General features: G+C 40.2%; 1 protein-coding gene across 8 annotated transcripts; it reads right to left on the bottom strand.

Moving 5' to 3' along the window:
* Positions 1–802: 802 nt before the first annotated feature.
* On the bottom strand, positions 803–17,644 carry RNF14 (ring finger protein 14). Of its 8 annotated transcripts, none has more exons than XM_035014348.1 (9): positions 17,589–17,607; positions 15,018–15,193; positions 13,294–13,463; positions 12,088–12,239; positions 8,594–9,121; positions 7,520–7,748; positions 4,866–5,038; positions 3,771–3,901; positions 803–2,231 (listed from the first exon to the last, which is right to left on the bottom strand). In XM_035014348.1, exons 3-9 carry the CDS (start codon positions 13,445–13,447, stop codon positions 2,174–2,176), a joined length of 1,425 nt encoding a protein of 474 aa, XP_034870239.1. In that variant the 5' UTR covers positions 13,448–13,463; positions 15,018–15,193; positions 17,589–17,607; the 3' UTR covers positions 803–2,173. The 8 variants fall into 8 exon arrangements, with proteins under 8 accessions (XP_034870239.1, XP_034870237.1, XP_034870241.1 ...); XM_035014346.1 differs by lacking the exon at positions 17,589–17,607 and adding an exon at positions 17,228–17,502; XM_035014347.1 differs by having other exon boundaries at positions 1,559–2,231; positions 17,509–17,644.
* Between the last annotated feature and the right edge of the window lie 239 nt (positions 17,645–17,883).

The raw sequence follows: 17,883 nt of genomic DNA, 5'->3' as shown, positions 1-17,883 counted from the left end.
AAACAAAAAAACTCTTTGTTCTATCATATAGTTTCTTGATATGCCAACCTTCCACAAACTCAGGTATTTCATAGGGCATTCAGGGGGTTATCCCAAGTTTTCATTTTACTCAGAGACAAAAATACTCTACCCAAAATTACACCACCTTAAAATTACCTCATAACTCATGCCTCAAAATTAAGACTTTACAAGCCCTATTGTCTTTGTTAAAATTGCAGGGCGAAGATTTTGTACCTAAGGAAAAAAGGATGAAACGTTCAAATGAACAAACAAGCCTGAGACTAACCACTTGCTGTGTTTTTTTAAAATCATAAAGAAAGAGAAACCTCCCATTTCTTTCACAAAACTTCATGATGAAGCTTTCTTTCCTACTTCCGCTATATCATCAACATAATGTGCAAAAGCCTAAAATAAAATAACCTCTATCAAATAACAACTAGTCCATGAACGGAGGAGCTTCTGAATGGCTACTACTAAAAAATTCTCCACTGAATTCCTATTCAATCATGGAGCCACTCTTCTTAGGTGTATACTGTGTAATTATTTTAATTTCCATTTCTTATATTCAACTTATTCTTTAACTTTAGTTCTTCTATAAAATGTGCAAAATGAAAGCTCATGAACCATATGGTTCGAACAAAATATGGGCACTAAAACCTAAGTTCAGTCACGAGTCTGGATAAGAAAGGAGGTGCTATTCTATGACTTCTTTCTGCTCACTTTAAGAATATGTGTTACACGCCATACAGTTTTTTAAAATGTGATCAGTTGCCTTGGAGACAGAATAGCAGGAACTCTGCTCTGATTATAAGACAATTTTTAAATTACTTTTATTTTAAGATTAAGCAGCCTCATTGACAATCCAGAAACAGTCTTCGCTGACTCTGGATATACACACACACATAAAATGGTTAAAAGTGATTCCCCAATTTTCAATGACAATTTGGGAAAAAAGAACATGTTCACAGCTGAAGCTGTATCCCTCTGTCTTCTTTTTCAAACAATCTTATTTTGCTACCAAGCCATTCACCAGACCATAAGGAAAGACAATTTTTCAAAAAGCCATCAAAACCCAGAAACAGGGATCTAGGAATTAAAGTTATCCCCCCAAACAGTGCTGTTACAAAAAAGGGTAGGAAGCCAAATTTCCGTAGCTCATTAGAGAAGACCTTTTAAAAAGAATCCAGAAAATGGGGACTGGAGCTACAATGGTGTGGAGTTCAAAATGGAGGTAATTCAAGAAAGTACAGCTTGTTCAGCTTGGGAATATACTTGGCTTTTTCTTACTCCAGCAGAAATAAAAATATGAGCTGCTGGAGTTAATATTAAAATTGTCCTTACAGATGGAAGGTAGGGTAAGAGTGAAGGGAGAGAAGGTAGAACAAAAGGTAGCAAAGACAAGCCATTTTGGATCTAGGCTCTATGGCCCAGAAGAGCTGAATGGGACTGACATTCTTCTGGGCCAGTATCATTAAATCCTAGACTTGGCTCAAAACCAGTGGACTGCACACCACTAATAAATACCACGTGACCCACAGTGTTTGTGGCATTAAATATATTTTTTAAATTATCTATAAATTTCTATTCTGAAAAGCAGTAGATCAAAATGACACTGGGCCATCCAATCAGTTACAGAGTAAAGGGCTTCCTCCAAAGAAAACTAACTTGGCAGAAACGTAGGTTCAAAGGAATGTAACATGGAGTTAATGAGATCAGGTTCTCAGTACAATTTTAATAAGGCTTCTTTCTACCCAGCCCAGTTATAAGTAGTAGTACTGAGGGGACTCCCACACAATGCCTTAGAGGGATGCTTTCAGATAAAAAGGACTGTAATTTTAATGCTTTACTCCTCTCCTCACCTAAAGCTTGGGGAAGAAAATAAATATTTACTTTTTAACTATTCAGAGCGTTGGGCACACTGTAGTATTTAATATTCTCTAGTTTTCATTTTCTGAACCTTTGGCTTATAATGTTCTCTATGTTACACTGAAAAACATAAGAATGTGCCTTAATCAGTAGTACCACACGAAAATATAAACCTCGTTCTCCCACATCTTCTACAAAGGCAGAGTGAATTAACAGTACCCTAAATATCCTGCAAAGTTACTTTGTGTACTCGACAAAAGATTAGGGCAAACCATTCCACTTCCTTATCTTGAGTAGGCGGAGTTAACTAGTCTTCAATCTCATCTTCCCAAATATCTCCATTAACATCCACAGCATGGAACAACCTGGAAGCATAAAATAAGGTACATTTGTAGGCACTTGGGAAAAACTCAGTATCATCTCTTTCCTTCTCTCAAAATTACTTTCTGTACTCTTCTGAAAACATCTTTGTGTATCTTTTCCTTTCCTTTAATCACTACACTGGGGAGGGCTGAAATCCGGCTCCCTCTGAACAAGCCGTCTTAAAGTTTACAAGAATAGCCCTTTTCAGATCCAGACAACCTCTCTAGGGCCAAGGATTAACAATAATTGGAAGTGGGTTTCAAAAAACTGATACTCAATGTACACAGTAAATGGAATTAAGCCAGGATTGGGGAAGTTAGGCAATCTAGAAGGGGAACTCTTCCAAACCACCGTTAACTCTATTACATGTGAATCACTCTACTCTCTGCTTCATTGTCCTTGTGCTCTCCTCTGGTATAATGTTTTATAGCTGCCAACTTGTTTTCCTTCCCTATGTTACCTAAAATTTATGCAATTTTCAACACTAGATTTACAATGATTCACAGACATTGACTTTAGTCAATGTAACACCAATTTAGTAACACCAATGACTGTAGATACTAGACAGATGCCTCTTCACAAAGGTCATCAACTGATGCTGAAATCAGAGCTGTTGAAAAACAGGATATTCACACTGTGCCAAGAAATCACCCCACAGATTACTTACTAACAACAAAAAAGAAAACTTACATTTACAGTGGAGCAAACAATAGAATTGAGCGGCATACTAACGTGGGGCAGCCTGACATTACGGACCTAATGTGATACAGTATGAAGCACACAAGTATGCTTGTCAAAAATGTTACTCAGAATCTAATCAAACTCAGTCTAGATCTAACTTCCAATTTACAGGAAATAGAGAGGACAGAGAAACTAAAAGACAACAGGGAGAAGCAAAACTCTAGAAAGTAAGATGTTCTCTAAGGACAAGTGGCCTGGGCTCTCTCAAATGTCAATGTTCCCCTCAACACATATGAAAAAAGGTGGGCAAAACTCTTCTATATTAAGAGACTGGAGAGACAGAACCAAATGAAATGTTTGAACTTGATTATATCCTGGTTCAGTAAAACAGCTTTAAAAGATTTTTTAGGGATAACTGGGAAGTTTGAAAACATGTTTATTAGATGATAGTATGCCATCATTGTTCAATTTAAGTATTGTTGTTATGTAGAAGAATTTTCTTATCTTAGGAGACAATGTGGAAGTATTTAGAGATAAAGCATCCTATCTCCAACTTAGGATCAAGTATTAGAAAACAAATATGACAAAATATTATCACTTGTTCATTTTGGTAGACGGTATCCTACTAATCATACTCTTTCAACTTTTACCTCTTCTGTATGTTTAAAAATGTTCACTATAAGAAGTTGAAGATAAAAAAGAAAATTTCCAGATAGCATATTTTTCATCATAAACTCACTTTCAAGAAAATATAAAAGACCATATGTGTAAGAAAATATGTAAGAGAATTCTCTAAGCAAAGTGGTCTACAAATGAGTACCAAAAACTGCTGCTGAGACCAGAGGATGGCGTATACATACCGGTTAAAACACGGGGAAGCAGGATCAGTGAAATGTTTATAAGGGTTTGCTCTAGAGAGAGAACCCATGCAAATCCAGCAGAAATATTGCATACAGCCGGTACATGTCATCTTGTTACATCCATCTAATTTCTGGTGGAAAAGAAAGAGAATAATATCAAGGCCATAAAAGCAAAAGAGAAAAGCACATGCCAAAAAGACCGAGTACAACCTTCTCCTCGTCATCTCCTTTTTCCCCATGCAGGGCTGAGTCATACAGGTAACACACTGTAACTACGAAATGCTTTCCTCTGTTGCAAGTAAAATACAGCAAATATTTAGCAGGTGTACCTACAACTAGATACTTCCCCAAATCTTTTCTGTTTAACAGTAGACATAAACCAAACATGTACATTATAAGCCCAATGTGTAAATTAGTATTAAAATGCCTGGATTTAATATGTGTGACTTTAAACTTTTTACACAAATCTAAGTAAACACTTGGTACCAAGTCCTCCACTGTAATATAGGGCTGAAGCATGTCTGACGTGGTTAAACAGAATGCCAGTCTCCTTAATAGAGTAATTGGGGAATCACCACCAGGTACGGTTCAGATCTAATGGATTGGAATAGGAGAACCAAATGCAAAGATAAATTCCAACTTTAAAACATACTACGATTTTATCAAGAAGCAATATAGATTTAAATGTCTGTTTTGGCTCAGATTAATAGGAAAATGTCTTCATTTCCTAAATTTATAGTTCTTAAGCAGGTGTGTTAAGTTCCAGATAAACAGTTCTAAGAAGTCAGGCTTGATTTCTTTTTTTTTATCATGTAGATGAGTTAAGAGTTAATTGTAGCTCTACTAGGGCTTTCTCATAACCCATTCAATTTTGTTATGGATAAAATGTGTGAACAATTTTCAATCTATGAAAGCATTTTAAAAAGGTAAGTCTACATACATTTAAGGTCAGTAACAATATTTACTAGTGAATATGCATTTTACAAGTAAGAAGGTTTAATAAATGTGCTTTCTTAGTCATAAAATTAATAGGCTTCTTAAGGCAATCCTAATAAGCCTGTAAGTCTGTCTGCCAAGTCCGGCCCAAACCTTTACCTCTATGGGAGTCCCACAGCACGGGCAGCTCTTTGAGTTCTTTTCTAGCCATTCCTTACTTTCCATCTCTTCCAGTGCCTTCTGAATCACCCTCTTACCATACCTCTGTTCCAAAAATCTTTTATTGGCCTCATCTGCTTGCAGGTACTCATTTCGTAAGTCCATTAATTTCTCTGGAAAGTGAAATGGAAAATTAACTTTTATACAACTTTGCAAAGCTGACTAAAAACCATTAAAAAATGGTCATAACCTCTGATTATTCAATAATGCTATTACTGGAACTTTAATCATGAGGAAATAATCCAAAGTACAGTTATAAGCATTGAGATGCCTATAACAATGGCAAACAAATTAAATGTCCAAGGGAATAGCCACATGTGAAAGAGCCATTTAATGACATATTTAGTTATTAAAAACTTATGAGATGGCTACAACTCAATTAAAATACTCATTACAGAATCCAGAAAAGGGCACATTTAGGTTGTACCTAGGTAAAAATGACACACGTACAAATGACAAAGAACGCAAAAGAACGCGCTAGCTAGAGAAGGTGGACTCGTGCAAGGTGTTAGAATAAGAGGTCATCTTTTTTGTTGATTCTGACTTATTAATGTTGGCACATTTTGGCAACTAGTAGCACACAGTTAAAGACTGACTTAGCTAAAAGACACAAAGGTTGAAAGAGACACTGATTTTCCACGAAGTCAGCATCATTCATCATCTGACAGTAACAAGGCCTACCAAGTAAACAAAAGCATCTTTGGCTCAAGAGCAAAGACTGTTCAATTCTGTAGATAAAAAAAGGTCAGTGACTAAAATTTACCACCCACAGGTACTGCAAAAGTTCCTCCTGTCAAACTTTCCCCTATTTTTCTACCTCACTGCACTGGTTCTATCACTTAACTCAGATGGAACAGGCAGCCATTCACAAGGGCTTTACTTGTAGACAAAGGCTTTTGTTCACGTTCTATCACCTTAATTCTTCAACACGATTAACTGAAGACATCTCTCAATAGTGTTGTAGTTGTTTTATTAGTTTACTCTCCTGTACTATTTAGACGTCTGACTCCCTTTTTATGCCATGGATCTTTTGGGGAAGATTTCTTTCTCTGTACTGTGCACTCCCATGGCTCCATCACCTCTAATTAGATGGAGCACACATGTATCTTTTTATCCTGTTGTTTTTATCCCTCTAAAAATTCAAAGCATTTTTGTGTTCCCAGATTTCTTAAGGACAAAGATTACTGCTCTAACGTTCTCAAAATAATTGTTAGTAGTTCATATATTTTATATAGTAGTATCTAATATGTACAGATATATACACATACAGATAGATAAACAGATTCTTAATTTTGCTGAAGCCCCCAAGCTTCTTTGATTTCTTCCACAAAGGCCGTGAAACACCTGAGACATACGTACTTCATCCTCTCGATGATAAGGTTACAGAAGTCTAAAGCAATTCTCCATCCCGTCTGCCCATACCCACTACAAGACTCAGCTCTAGGCAACTGGAAGAATCAGTCAGGGTTACTCTGTTGGAGGTAGTAACACTCTGGTAATAGGCGCAATTAGTAACTATCGTAATAATGACATTAACAGTTACTATTTTGCATTTTACCTAGATTAGCCCGTTATTCTCAAACTATCCGTGGTAAAGGACCAGTTTTTTCCCCCACCACTCTGCCAAGGACCAAAACTTTTGCAAAATACAATCAAATGAATTATTAGAAAAATTATAAAAGGACAAGAAACATAAGCTTAAATTTTTATGAGATTTGACATAAAATTACTCTGTGAAATCGCTGTAACTTTTTAGCCCTGACTCTCCATTTCTTTATCTTGTCACAGACCAGTGTTAAGAACAATTCGAGCTTCAAGTAGCACTATGATAGTTTATTTGATCCTTAAAATAACCCTGTGAAATAGCTATTATCATGTTAGTATAAGAAAGACTAAGCTATCAAAGTCCAGTTAAACTGAGGTCAGAGGCCTGATTTCTCAATCCCTGTTTAGATCACAATTACAAATAGGTTTCACCTCCTTAGCCGCTTCAATAAGTGCTTCTGAAGCACTAAAGGTTGAGGAAGATTCTGAGGCTTTCCTGGACTCAATGATAAAGAACCTGATGGCTGATCAGACGTACGTGCCATGGAAACAAGGGTGGCAGCTAAGACGGTCTTGCATCGGCCAACCAGGAGCTGCATTATCCCATGTTCATAGATAGAAACTACTTTGCCATTCCTTCTCTGTCATGTTCCCCTCCCCCCACCCCCGCCAGCCAACTCCACGCTTGTTTCCTTAGTTCTTTCAAGTCTTTATTCAAACCACTTTACCACTGAGGTCTTCCCTTTATTTCCCTAAGTAAAATCCCAAGCCACTTCAGAACATTTCATATCCTGTCCCTGATTTCCTTTTTTTTCCTCCATAGCACTTAATGACCATCTAATATTCTTATATTGTTTGCCTGTCTCCGCCATTAAAATTTAAGTTCCATGAGGGTATTTGGTCACTACCCTATCTCCAGAGCCTAGGACAGTAACTGAAACAAAAATACCTGTTGAATGAACAATTCCAAATCGGTGTGTGTGTGTGTGTGTGTGTGTGTACGCACGTGCACAGGACAGGAGAATCGAGTTCACACAGGGACAACTCACCTGCAGTCACCTTGCACGGAGAGACCCCGTGGTAAGTCAATCTGCACAAGGTACAGAAGGCAAAATTGCAACTGGAGCAGATGCCCATGGTGCAGCCGGGCTCCTGCATCACAGGCAACTGGCAGCACGGGCGGGGACAGTACACCACATCCGCCATCAGGTCCAAGGTGGACTGGAGGAGAAGGCGGTCGTAACGGGCAAATAACTCTGTTTCCACTAGCTCTTTGACCTGGAGGGAAATAGAAAACACATTAATGTGAGGATTTCCCAACCAGTTCTGATTCTGAGGATATCCTTAAAATGCTCGTGCCAACTAGATGCACATGAACTAAAACTCTCTTACTTCAAAATCAAACCAAATGTGGCCAAGTCTATACCTTGACTGAGATGGTGGCTACATGGGTCTACACGTGTGTCAAAGCTAAGCAGACTGTACACTTTAAATGGGTACATTTATGGGTTAATAAAGTTGATTAAAAAAAAAAAAAGGTCAAACCAAGGATGCTGTCCCTGATTCTGTTCACCATTCCAAGGAATATGTCCTTTGGATCCCAACCTCACACAAAGGCAGGCTAGTGATTCTCTAAGGTTGATGGGATCCCAGCAGATAAAGTAAATCACCAGAACACGTTATAATTACTTTTCTGACACTCATCCCTGCCAAGAACTGCTCATGCCAAGGCCAGCAGGGGAAGCATTTACATTTGCTTCAACAGCTGAGTAAGACCAAGGCATTCTTTTTTTTAAAGATTTTATTTATTTGACAGAGAGAGGGAACACAAGCAGGGCGAGTGGGAGAGGGAGAAGCAGGCTTCCCGCAGAACAGGGAGCCCATCATGGGGCTCAATCCCAGGACCCTGGAATCATGACCTGAGCTGAAGGCAGACGCTTAACGACTGAGCCACCCGGGCGCCCCTAGACCAAGGCATTCTTGATGGATACATTGAAACTACTTGCGGTCTGGCTCTAAGGCCTCAGCAGGCCCTGAGGAGCCCTATCAAGGAAGCTCCTGAGAAGATGCCTCCCTTTGTGAAAGAGAATCAGGAAGCGGCTACCAGCAGAGTAGAGGATTACCTGACCAGGAGTGGCCACCGAAGGGCACTTGGGTTCTGGGCAGTTGAGGCACTGAACTTGGCCATCTCTGATCTGGATTTCAAAGTAGTCCTTCAGACAGGCTTTGCAGTACACATGCCTGCACTCCAAGAAGTACATGCATTCACTACCCAGCTTCTCACAGAAACAGATACTGCACAGGAACAATTTACTGTTAAAGCATTTTATCTGCTGAGCTTGGTCAAAGTCCAAAATTTCCTGGATCAGACTCGACAGCGATTCCACATCCTGTACAGCCCTCTCATCCACAGCCTCCTCTTGATCCGCAGCCGATCCAGCAGCTCCTCCAAAATCTAGCTCTGTGTTGGGAGAGGCTTGAGCCGTCCTTCTCTGCACCTTTTTCTGAGAACCCATCTTGAGCTCAAACGGAGAGACAATATTCAGGTATGCTAGGGTCTCTTCCTTAAGAAACTGCATCCAAGCAAACAGGACCACACTGCCACGGTGTTCTTCCCACAGGTTGTCTAAGTGCTTGCAGAGAGCAGAGAGCTAGGAGAGAGCACAGGAGGGTGCTGGTGAGTGTGGAAAGGTGAAGATACTGTCAACTCCTCATTTCTCTTGAAATCTTTTTAACTTCTAAGCTAAGCCCTTACAACTCCTAACATGATCTTAGTGGAGCACTTCTTCCACTATTCAACAACATGAGTCACAGCAGAACGCACAGTAAGAAGCTAAAAGAAGTAACCTGAAAATGAGAGAAAGAGCAAGACTATAGGTTTACATATGAGCCACTGAAATGAAGGATTTTGTCTGTATTTGTTGTTTTAGTATTGCTACCTATCTCATGCAGGAGAAAAAGATGGACCTCTAAAATGAACTACTTCTATTCCTTTGGAGTCCTACTCCTGTAGGTACCCTGCATAATGGTTAGAAGGAGAGCAGTTTAAAAACATCATCCAAGTATTAATTCTTAACTTTTTCAGTCCCATCAAAAAGCCAACTCATGTGGGGCGCCTGGGTGGCTCAGTCGTTAAGCGTCTGCCCTCGGCTCAGGTCATGATCCCGGGGTCCTGGGATCGAGCCCCGCATCAGGCTCCCTGCTCGGCGGGAAGCCTGCTTCTCCCTCTCCCACTCCCCCTGCTTGTGTTCCCTCTCTCGCTGTATCTCTCTCTGTCAAATAAATTTAAAAAATCTTAAAAAAAAAAAAAAAAGCCAACTCATGTGAAAGAATCACTAACAGAATCCAACCTCAGAATCCTCGTTAGTCAGATTCACAAGCTGGTTTTAACTAAGCAATCTGGGCTTACATGAGATCCTGGTTAATGGAGGGAGACAGACTGATATGGAGACAGACCTGGACATGATTATAAGCCCTCAATGTGGTTTCTCACTTCCTAAGCTAAGCAACCAAAGTTTAAACTACTTTGACTTTTCCTCTTTAAAGGTGGTTTGTTCAATTTGAAAGGGAAATATAAGAGGATTTTCCATTAGAAATGTAAAATATTGGTAAGTAGAGCTCAGGAATTATAAGCAGCTTTTCTTTTTAGCTAAACATAAAAAATAAGCCTTCCAGATGCAGACAAATTGTGTAAATTTAAATAACAAGTGAAAAAGGACCACATTTTCTATTCCTTGCTCTACAGAGTGCCATTCACTAAACCCTACATAGGCACAAACATAAACACTTCCTGAACTTAAAACTTATTATGTTAAATACCATGCAAAACGCTTTCTCACATTTACATGAATATGCTTCTAAGATCAATCATACTTCTGAGAAACCTGCTGAAATGTGTAAAATTTATTAAATACTAAATGGGGAGCTCTGAGTGCTATTTGAGCCACCAAGTCCAATGAAGAAGCCATTCTCCTCCATCCTCTTTTCCAGCCACTCTCAAAAGAGGCAGCTGGGGTGCACATAAATGTGAGGTCAGGGGAACTGAAAGAGGAAAAGAATAAGAGAGAGACTGTGTTTGTATATATAGTGGGCGAAGTATAATGGAAAATACTATGAGGCTAACCTCACTTCCCTTCTCTGTACCAAACCCAATCCAGGGAAAGACAGGACTATGTGTCAACTTCTCTATGAACAGGTGAGATTCACAATGTCAAGGAATCAGGGCCCAGCAAACAACAAGAATCGAACCAAGAAGGAATATGAGGCCAATTAAAACGTCAATCATATGCACAAGAATTTATCTGATAGAGGATCCTATTGTAATTTCAGCTGTAACACATAGAATAATGAACAACTCTCTTCTCCTCACACTCCCAAAACCCAGCAGTATGTAGATGCTGCTTGGCTGGAATCTGAAACTGCAACCACACTCTCAGTGAATCGGTCCTTGTTTTACGCCTCTGTGTAGGCATGTGCACACATGCATGGATATAAAGTATCAAGAGCTCTCTGGAGAAATGAGATTATCAATATCTAAATAATTCAGTCAACTCTCTGTGATCTAAATGTCAAACAGCCTTGATATTATTCTTGGGCAAATAATCCACTGTCTTGCATATATTTCCTCTGGCACAGTTATCAGAATGTTAGGTAATACTCCTTTTTTATTCAACATGTATTATCCTTTCTTAAAATTAAATTTTGTTTTTAAACCATAAGCTCAATTTTACAAAAGGACTCTCATCTGAAAGATTAGACTGGCCAGTGGGGTAGAATGAAAACTCCATGGATCAAAAGGGAAAAACTGACAAGCTGTTCCTTGAGGTCAAGTAACTCTGACAGCTTTTGTCTTAATATACATCAGCCTATCAATCTTCATCATGACTTCCAGAAAAGTAGCTGCTATTGATCCATTATCTATCCCAGAGTACTTTATATTAGCTTCAAGTCATATTTACATCTCAATCAAGAGCCGAGGTTGTTACAAGAAAAGGATATGTAAGCTGGAGGAAATGAAGGCTTCATAAATACGAGGTTCATGAGAGAGGAGATGTAGGAATCATACACATTTCTATCTGTGTGCATTTACATCCATGGGAGACCAGTCAACAATTATTTGTTATTAATACACAGATCTCTAAAACTAAAAGCACTTACTATGTTTACTTAGGAACTCTGTTTATTCTAACTACATCAGCTCAATTTTAGCCCTCCTAATTACAGTTAAATCTTTCATTTAAGGAATGGATAAGAAACTCAGAAAAAAAAGTAATACCAACATCTAAGGAAAATGAGGAGGACCTTATCGTCCCTATTACAATGCAGATTAAATGGGAAAATAGCAAGATAGGGAAAAACATATATACTTGCTTAAAAATTATTCCTACTGCAATTCATAGTGATTAGTCATCCTAATCATTGCCATTCCTTTCCAAAACACCCAAAATTTTCAATTCATTAACATTAGGATTCATGAAGGCAAGGGGAAAAAAATTACAAAATCAAAGCCATTTGTTCTTCATGCACTGTATTCAAGATCATCAAAGTAGTCCTCAATTAAAGATGATTTTTAAAAGTTTCTAAAAATGGATAAGAGAAATTAAGTTTCGGGTCTAACCTGAGTTGGTGACAGCCATTTGCCACTAAGTGTGAATGAAGGTGGGGAGGAGGATGGATAATCTGGTGGCAGTTCAAAGTTCAGCACAAGTGGAGGCAGAAAGCAAATGGTGTATTCAAAGCCACCATTCTGGAGACACTCATTTGAATTGCCTGAACCAAAAACAAAGATTAGAAAGAATCAGTTGGTCAGCACTTGAGTGTCCATTACTGTTGAGCGGTGCTCAAGAAAGACTAATGCTTTAGTTGAGGGGATAAAAACCCTCCCCCAAAGCACTTTCTATTTCCTAATTTTCACTTCGTAGCCACCACCTTAAAAAAAAAATCTTGTAAGCCCTGGAGAAATCTACTAAGCACCATGAAATTTCTAATGAAGACACATAACTCATTCTCATATACACTTTTCAGTACAATTCCTAACACTAATAAGCAAGTAATACACCAATGTTTTCTTTTTGTTGTTGTTTTACAGATGATTACAGACACAATCTAGAGAAAAGGACGTTTATTTCTATTAAAGAGCCACGACCAATTTAGAGCGGCATGTGCCAACTATCCATGAATCATAGCTGGGAGAATCTGTGCCAACACAATGATCTCAGGCTTGAGGGCAAGATACAGCACACAACACTCTCACAATCAAAGTTTCATTTTAAAGTATCACACTTACTTTCTTTACTCAATGCCTTTATAGCAGAAACTTTTTGAGAAAGTGTGCACCAAAGTCTTCTGTGAGTTTGTATCAAAAGCAGCAGTTTGGGTTTTTTTCTGAAGCAAAAGGTCACAGAGTAACAGCATATGTCACAGGTTTATGGTAGTTGAAATGATTCTGGAAACCAAATGGTATTAACAACCACCATGGTACTTTAAAACCTTCCAAGCGTTTTCACATACATTATGTCTTTTTCTCTTTTATTGTCCCTATTTAACAGCCAATGATTCATTGCTGATAAACTGCTAGTTGGACGATTAGAATGCATGAAATATGCAGGATAATATCCCAATTCAGTGGTCAAAAGGCGAATCAAATTGAGAACTATTGACCTGTAGTCCAATTTTCAATTAAAATAGAAACATGCATTCAATCTGTAATACTACCATCTACCACTAATGCCTATAAACACAAGATGGCAAATAATTCAGGGAACACTAAGAAACTGAGAATAACATTTAGAAAAATCTGTTTAAGAGAATCTTATTAACTAACCGCTCACAAATATCTTGAAATTTTGTGGCAAGTCCAAATAGATCCTGGTTTCTCCACCTTGCACAGACTCTGCTTTTCTAAATTCATCTCCATCATAAATACTCGCCAGGGCCAGCAATTCATCCTCCTGAGCTTCTCGATCTTCTGACGACATTTAATTTTCTGAGGAGCTGAAGACAATCATTCAAATTAGTTAAGAATAGAAAAGGCACAGAGTTTGGAAGTCTAGTGGCACCAAAAAAAAAAAAAAAAAAGGTAAAGTTCTTCACAAACAACTGCAAAGAATCAAATTTCTCACTTTTCTGCTAAACTAGAAAGGATAAGACATATCTAATATTCTAGTAGCTTCGCAATAGTAACAGCTTTTTCAAAAATGATGGTTGTGGTGCTTCTAATTGCTGACTTCATCAGTTAGGTATCACTGATTTAGGGGAAAAAAGCACAATTAAAAAAAATTTTTTAAAAGTACCAATCATTGGGGCACCTGGGTGGCATAGTCGGTTAAGCTTCTGACTCTCGGTTTCAGCTCAGGTAGTGATCCCAGGGTCGTGGGACTGAGCCCTGCATCAGGCTCCAATGTCAGCTTGGAGTCGGCTTGAGTTTCTCCCTCCCTCACCGCCTGCCCCTCCTGCTCAAGCTCTCTCTCTAAAATAACAAATAAATCTTTAAAAAAAAAAAAAAAAGGACAAATCACAAATTATTTTGACTTGCCCACCAAACCAGCAAAGTGCCTTGCTCACAGAAAGATTAAAGTATATGTGATATACTTCCTAAAAATCAACAAATTTTTTAAATGCACAGAAATCTCTAGGGCAGGTTTTCTCAACCTCGGTACTATTGACACTTTGGAACAAATAATTCTTTGTGGTGGGAGGCTGTCCTGTGCCCTACAGGATGTGTACCAACATTCCTGGCTTCAACCTACTAGATGTCAACAGCATGCCTCCCCCTCAACATAGCCAAATGTGCTCCCCCCAGGGGTGCAGCGGGGGGACCCAGTTGAGAACACTCTGTTCTAGAGAACGCTACAGAGACAGATACCATAGGAGAGGTTAGATAATTGAGAGGCTAGCAAAGGAACATTAAATTTGTCAGATACAACACTTTGTCAAAACAATTATAAGATTTACCATTATTTTAGGCAAAACTAAGAATGAAAATATGCTGCAATTACAATGTAAAATCAATGCTTTTTAAGCGCATCAACTAAGAGATGCACCACAATTTCAGATAATGTATATGTAGAAAAATATGTAATGAGAATCTATGAAAATTACTTTATTAAGGCAACAACAAATTACCATTCTGTCAATTAAAATATTGGACTATAATGATCCTGGAGTCCTGGGATCGAGTCCCGCATCGGGCTCCCTGCTCAGCAGGGAGTCTGCTTCTCCCTTGGACCCTCCCCCCTCTCATGCTCTATCTCATTCTAATAAATAAATAAAATCTTAAAAAATAAAATAAAATAAAATAAAATATTGGACTATAACTGGATTTGCAAATATGCCCCCTCTCAACTAAAATTTTTTTTTATTTGACATGTACACAACTGAAAAGTTAGGACATTATAAAAGGTGACACTACAAAATTTGAACAAGTTCATTTAAAATGACTCCGTTTTCAAAACATATTTTTTTGCCAGATGATCTTGATTCTGCTTAAGCGGCATCCCTATCCCAAACAGAACACAGTGACATGTTCCAGTTGAGGTGAGTTAGTACCTGTTAATAACAACCAGAAGAAAAAGATATTAACAATGCGGCCTGTTTTTTAGTTCAGAATTTGGAATTTATGCAAATCCCATTTATCCTCCAGAAGGTGGAGATGAGACTGTTGAAGTTGGATAAAAGGCCAAGATCTGGAACTCATACTAGATATACTATAGAAATCCTGCCATCTGCAGAAAAAAAAAATACAAAAGATGGTGTTAGGACACTCTCCAAATTTAAATTCTGAATTTCTGTTATTACCACTTAAGTCAAACACATCCTAACACATAGTGCCAATCTACAGCTGCATATTACTTTCTCTAGGAGAGCCTAACTGAGCAACGTGGTTAAAGGGGTATTCGCAGGTCCCCAGCAATGAGACAAGCCTTATCTGACTGCCTTCAGCCCTGGGAGGAGCTAAGGTGGAATACCAAGGTCATATGTGATGTGAGCACACCAAGTCCCATAACAAACATCTAAACATCTTCTTGGGTTTGTTTTTTGTTTTTGTTTCTTCTTTCCTCTTCAGCTTCTTCTCTTTCTTCATTTCCTATCCCCCTCCAGTTTCTCCTCTCACCTACTAATGAATTAATCCTGCTAGGGACACTCAACATTAGGTCAATTTAACCATGACAGCAAGATATGTAAAACAAAACAACAAAAGGGTGCACATGCATGCACACATACACACTTTTAAGTTCTATTCTGGAAGTTTTAGAGCCAGACTTCTCAACTGGAAGTAAGGGGGAAGGGGAGGGTGGTCTATAGATGGGTTACGGAGAGCCCTAAGAACACTATGAAGTTATACGCAAAAACATTATATGAAACGGTAATTTTTAAACCAGATTCTCAGATGTGTGACTCCCAAATAAGCTAAGAATGAAATTCAGAATCATTTACATTTACTGAGCACCTACTCTATATTGTATTAGGTCCTTTCACATTAACTTATTTAATCTTAAACAATTTTACCAGACTTAGTGCGTGATGATAACGTAATTAAGTTTCTGTTTCTTCCTCTTTGAACAGTTATAAATGGGGTGAAAGATGAATTTATGATTCTGGTTTAGGTTAGTGTTCTCCATCTTGTCTGCACATTAGAATCACCTGGAGAACTGCGTTTTAAACTCTCAATACCCAGGCCATATTCTAGAGCAATTAAATCAAGCATTGTTATCCAAGCTCTCCAGGTGATTCTTAAGTGCAGCTAGGATTGAGAAGCTCTACTCCAAGCAGTGTTTCCCCTAAACAGCTCCTCATAACCTACCCCACCAGACCCCTGCTTCTAAAGCTGTCACCGGGTCCCAGTCCCTTAATTCACATGGCAGACCCACATTTCATTTTCATTTTATCCACTCAGCCTTCAAGAGCCACGTCCAAAGGCCCCATTCTATGTAGAAATTTTCAATTACATGTCATCCTTAAAAATCCAGCCAATTTTTTTTTACTATAACTTTCCTATGACATTATCACATCGCACTTTGCATTATAGCAGTTTCTGAACTTGCACCACCAGACTGCATTTGCTCCTTAAGGGCAAGTATCAAATCTTATGCATCTGTGTGTTGTTCTCACCATCTAGCAGTGCCTTGTGTTTGACACTGGGGGGGAAAATGGAACTGAATGGGTGTGAGATGCAGTGTGCTGAAACTGGGGACCAGAATCTTAAGGTTCAGAGACTGCTCTGCCACATCCCACTAGAAGCAGGATTCACAATACCACCAAGAAAAGTAATACTTACTGGGCTCTTAAGCCCGTGTCAGGCATTGTGCTAAGCCCTTTAAATGCATTAACTCCTGTTAGATTCCCACAACTCCATGAAGCAAGTCCTCTTACTGCTTCCATTACACAGATGAGAAAAACGACAGTTTAAGTCCCTTTCGGGCCCAAGGTCACACCGCTAATAGATAACTAAATCTGGGTTCAGACCACTCTGTTTTTTCATCTGTAACCCAGGAACAAGAATACACCCCGGCGCCATCAGATGAGAGATAGACATCAAGTTTAATATTAGCCTTGGCAAACGGGAGGCCGCTACACCAGGGAGGGAAGCCCTCCTCCGCCGGCTTTCCCTCCCGCCTGGGAAAATCCTACTCATTCTCCCAGGCCACACCGTGCAAACTGCAGAGCTGGGGTCAGCCCAGCTCCGGAATCAGCACGCCGCCTTGGGTATCTCCCCGGCTCACCACCAGGCGTGCTGAGTCGTTGTCTGTGCGACTCACCTACAACCAGGGGGCAAGCCCCAGCCTCGCTACCTGCCCCAGCCCTTGGACCCAGAGGGCGCTGTACGAACGTGGGAGGTGTGAGCCGGGCCCGGGCGTCCCCAACGAGCAGGGCCTGGACCTTCCCCTTCCTCCTCTGAGCGCCCCAGGTGGGGTGGGATCTCAGCCCGGCCCGGCTGGGGACGCCCCGTCCAGGATTCGGGGGGCTCGGGCCCACTGAGCAGTCTCGGCCCGGCCGCTCTTCTCTGCCTCGCGTGCCCGGAGCGCGGTCCCCACCGTACCTTCCGGCCACCCCGCCGTGCCGGGCCCGAAGGTTCCGCCCTCCGCCCTCGCCCTGGCGCCCTCGCCCTGGCGCCCTCACCGCCACCGCCGCGCCGGCCTACAGACGCCGGGCTCCAACCTGCGCTCGGCACCGCCTCTTCCGTGTTGGGAGCTGTCAGCTGAGCCGGGCGGATCCGGCTGGGGCGGCCCGGATTGGGGAGGGCTTCGCGCAGCCGCCGTGACCGCCCCGGGCCCTCGGCCGCCCCCTGGAGGCTACAGGCGGCGCTGCCGGCGCGATCACCGTCACCGCCCTGCACACCCCGCTCTGGAAATAAGTTTGCGTCTGGGGAAGTTGATGCATACGCAGATTCTGTGCCCGGGGGGCTCCTTTCCGT

The sequence above is a fragment of the Mirounga leonina genome, unplaced genomic scaffold (genome assembly GCF_011800145.1).
Source record: "Mirounga leonina isolate KUSES-001 unplaced genomic scaffold, KU_Mleo_1.0 Mir_168, whole genome shotgun sequence".
Classification (NCBI taxonomy): Eukaryota; Metazoa; Chordata; class Mammalia; order Carnivora; family Phocidae; genus Mirounga; species Mirounga leonina.
The sequence above is the reverse complement of the archived record's forward strand: the minus strand, read 5'-3'. Positions and strand labels throughout refer to the sequence as shown.

What these genes read in the sequence shown, in the direction of transcription:
- RNF14 (XM_035014347.1), bottom strand. Translation starts at nt 13,447, where the DNA reads ATGTCGTCAGAAGATCGAGAAGCTCAGGAGGATGAATTGCTGGCCCTG. An exon ending in TTTCAAGATATTTGTGAGCG is followed by an intron (nt 12,240 to 13,293) that starts GTTAGTTAATAA and finishes TTTTTGGTTCAG; the next exon opens with GCAATTCAAATGAGTGTCTC. An exon ending in TCCGTGCAAGGTGACTGCAG is followed by an intron (nt 5,039 to 7,519) that starts GTGAGTTGTCCC and finishes TTCACTTTCCAG; the next exon opens with AGAAATTAATGGACTTACGA.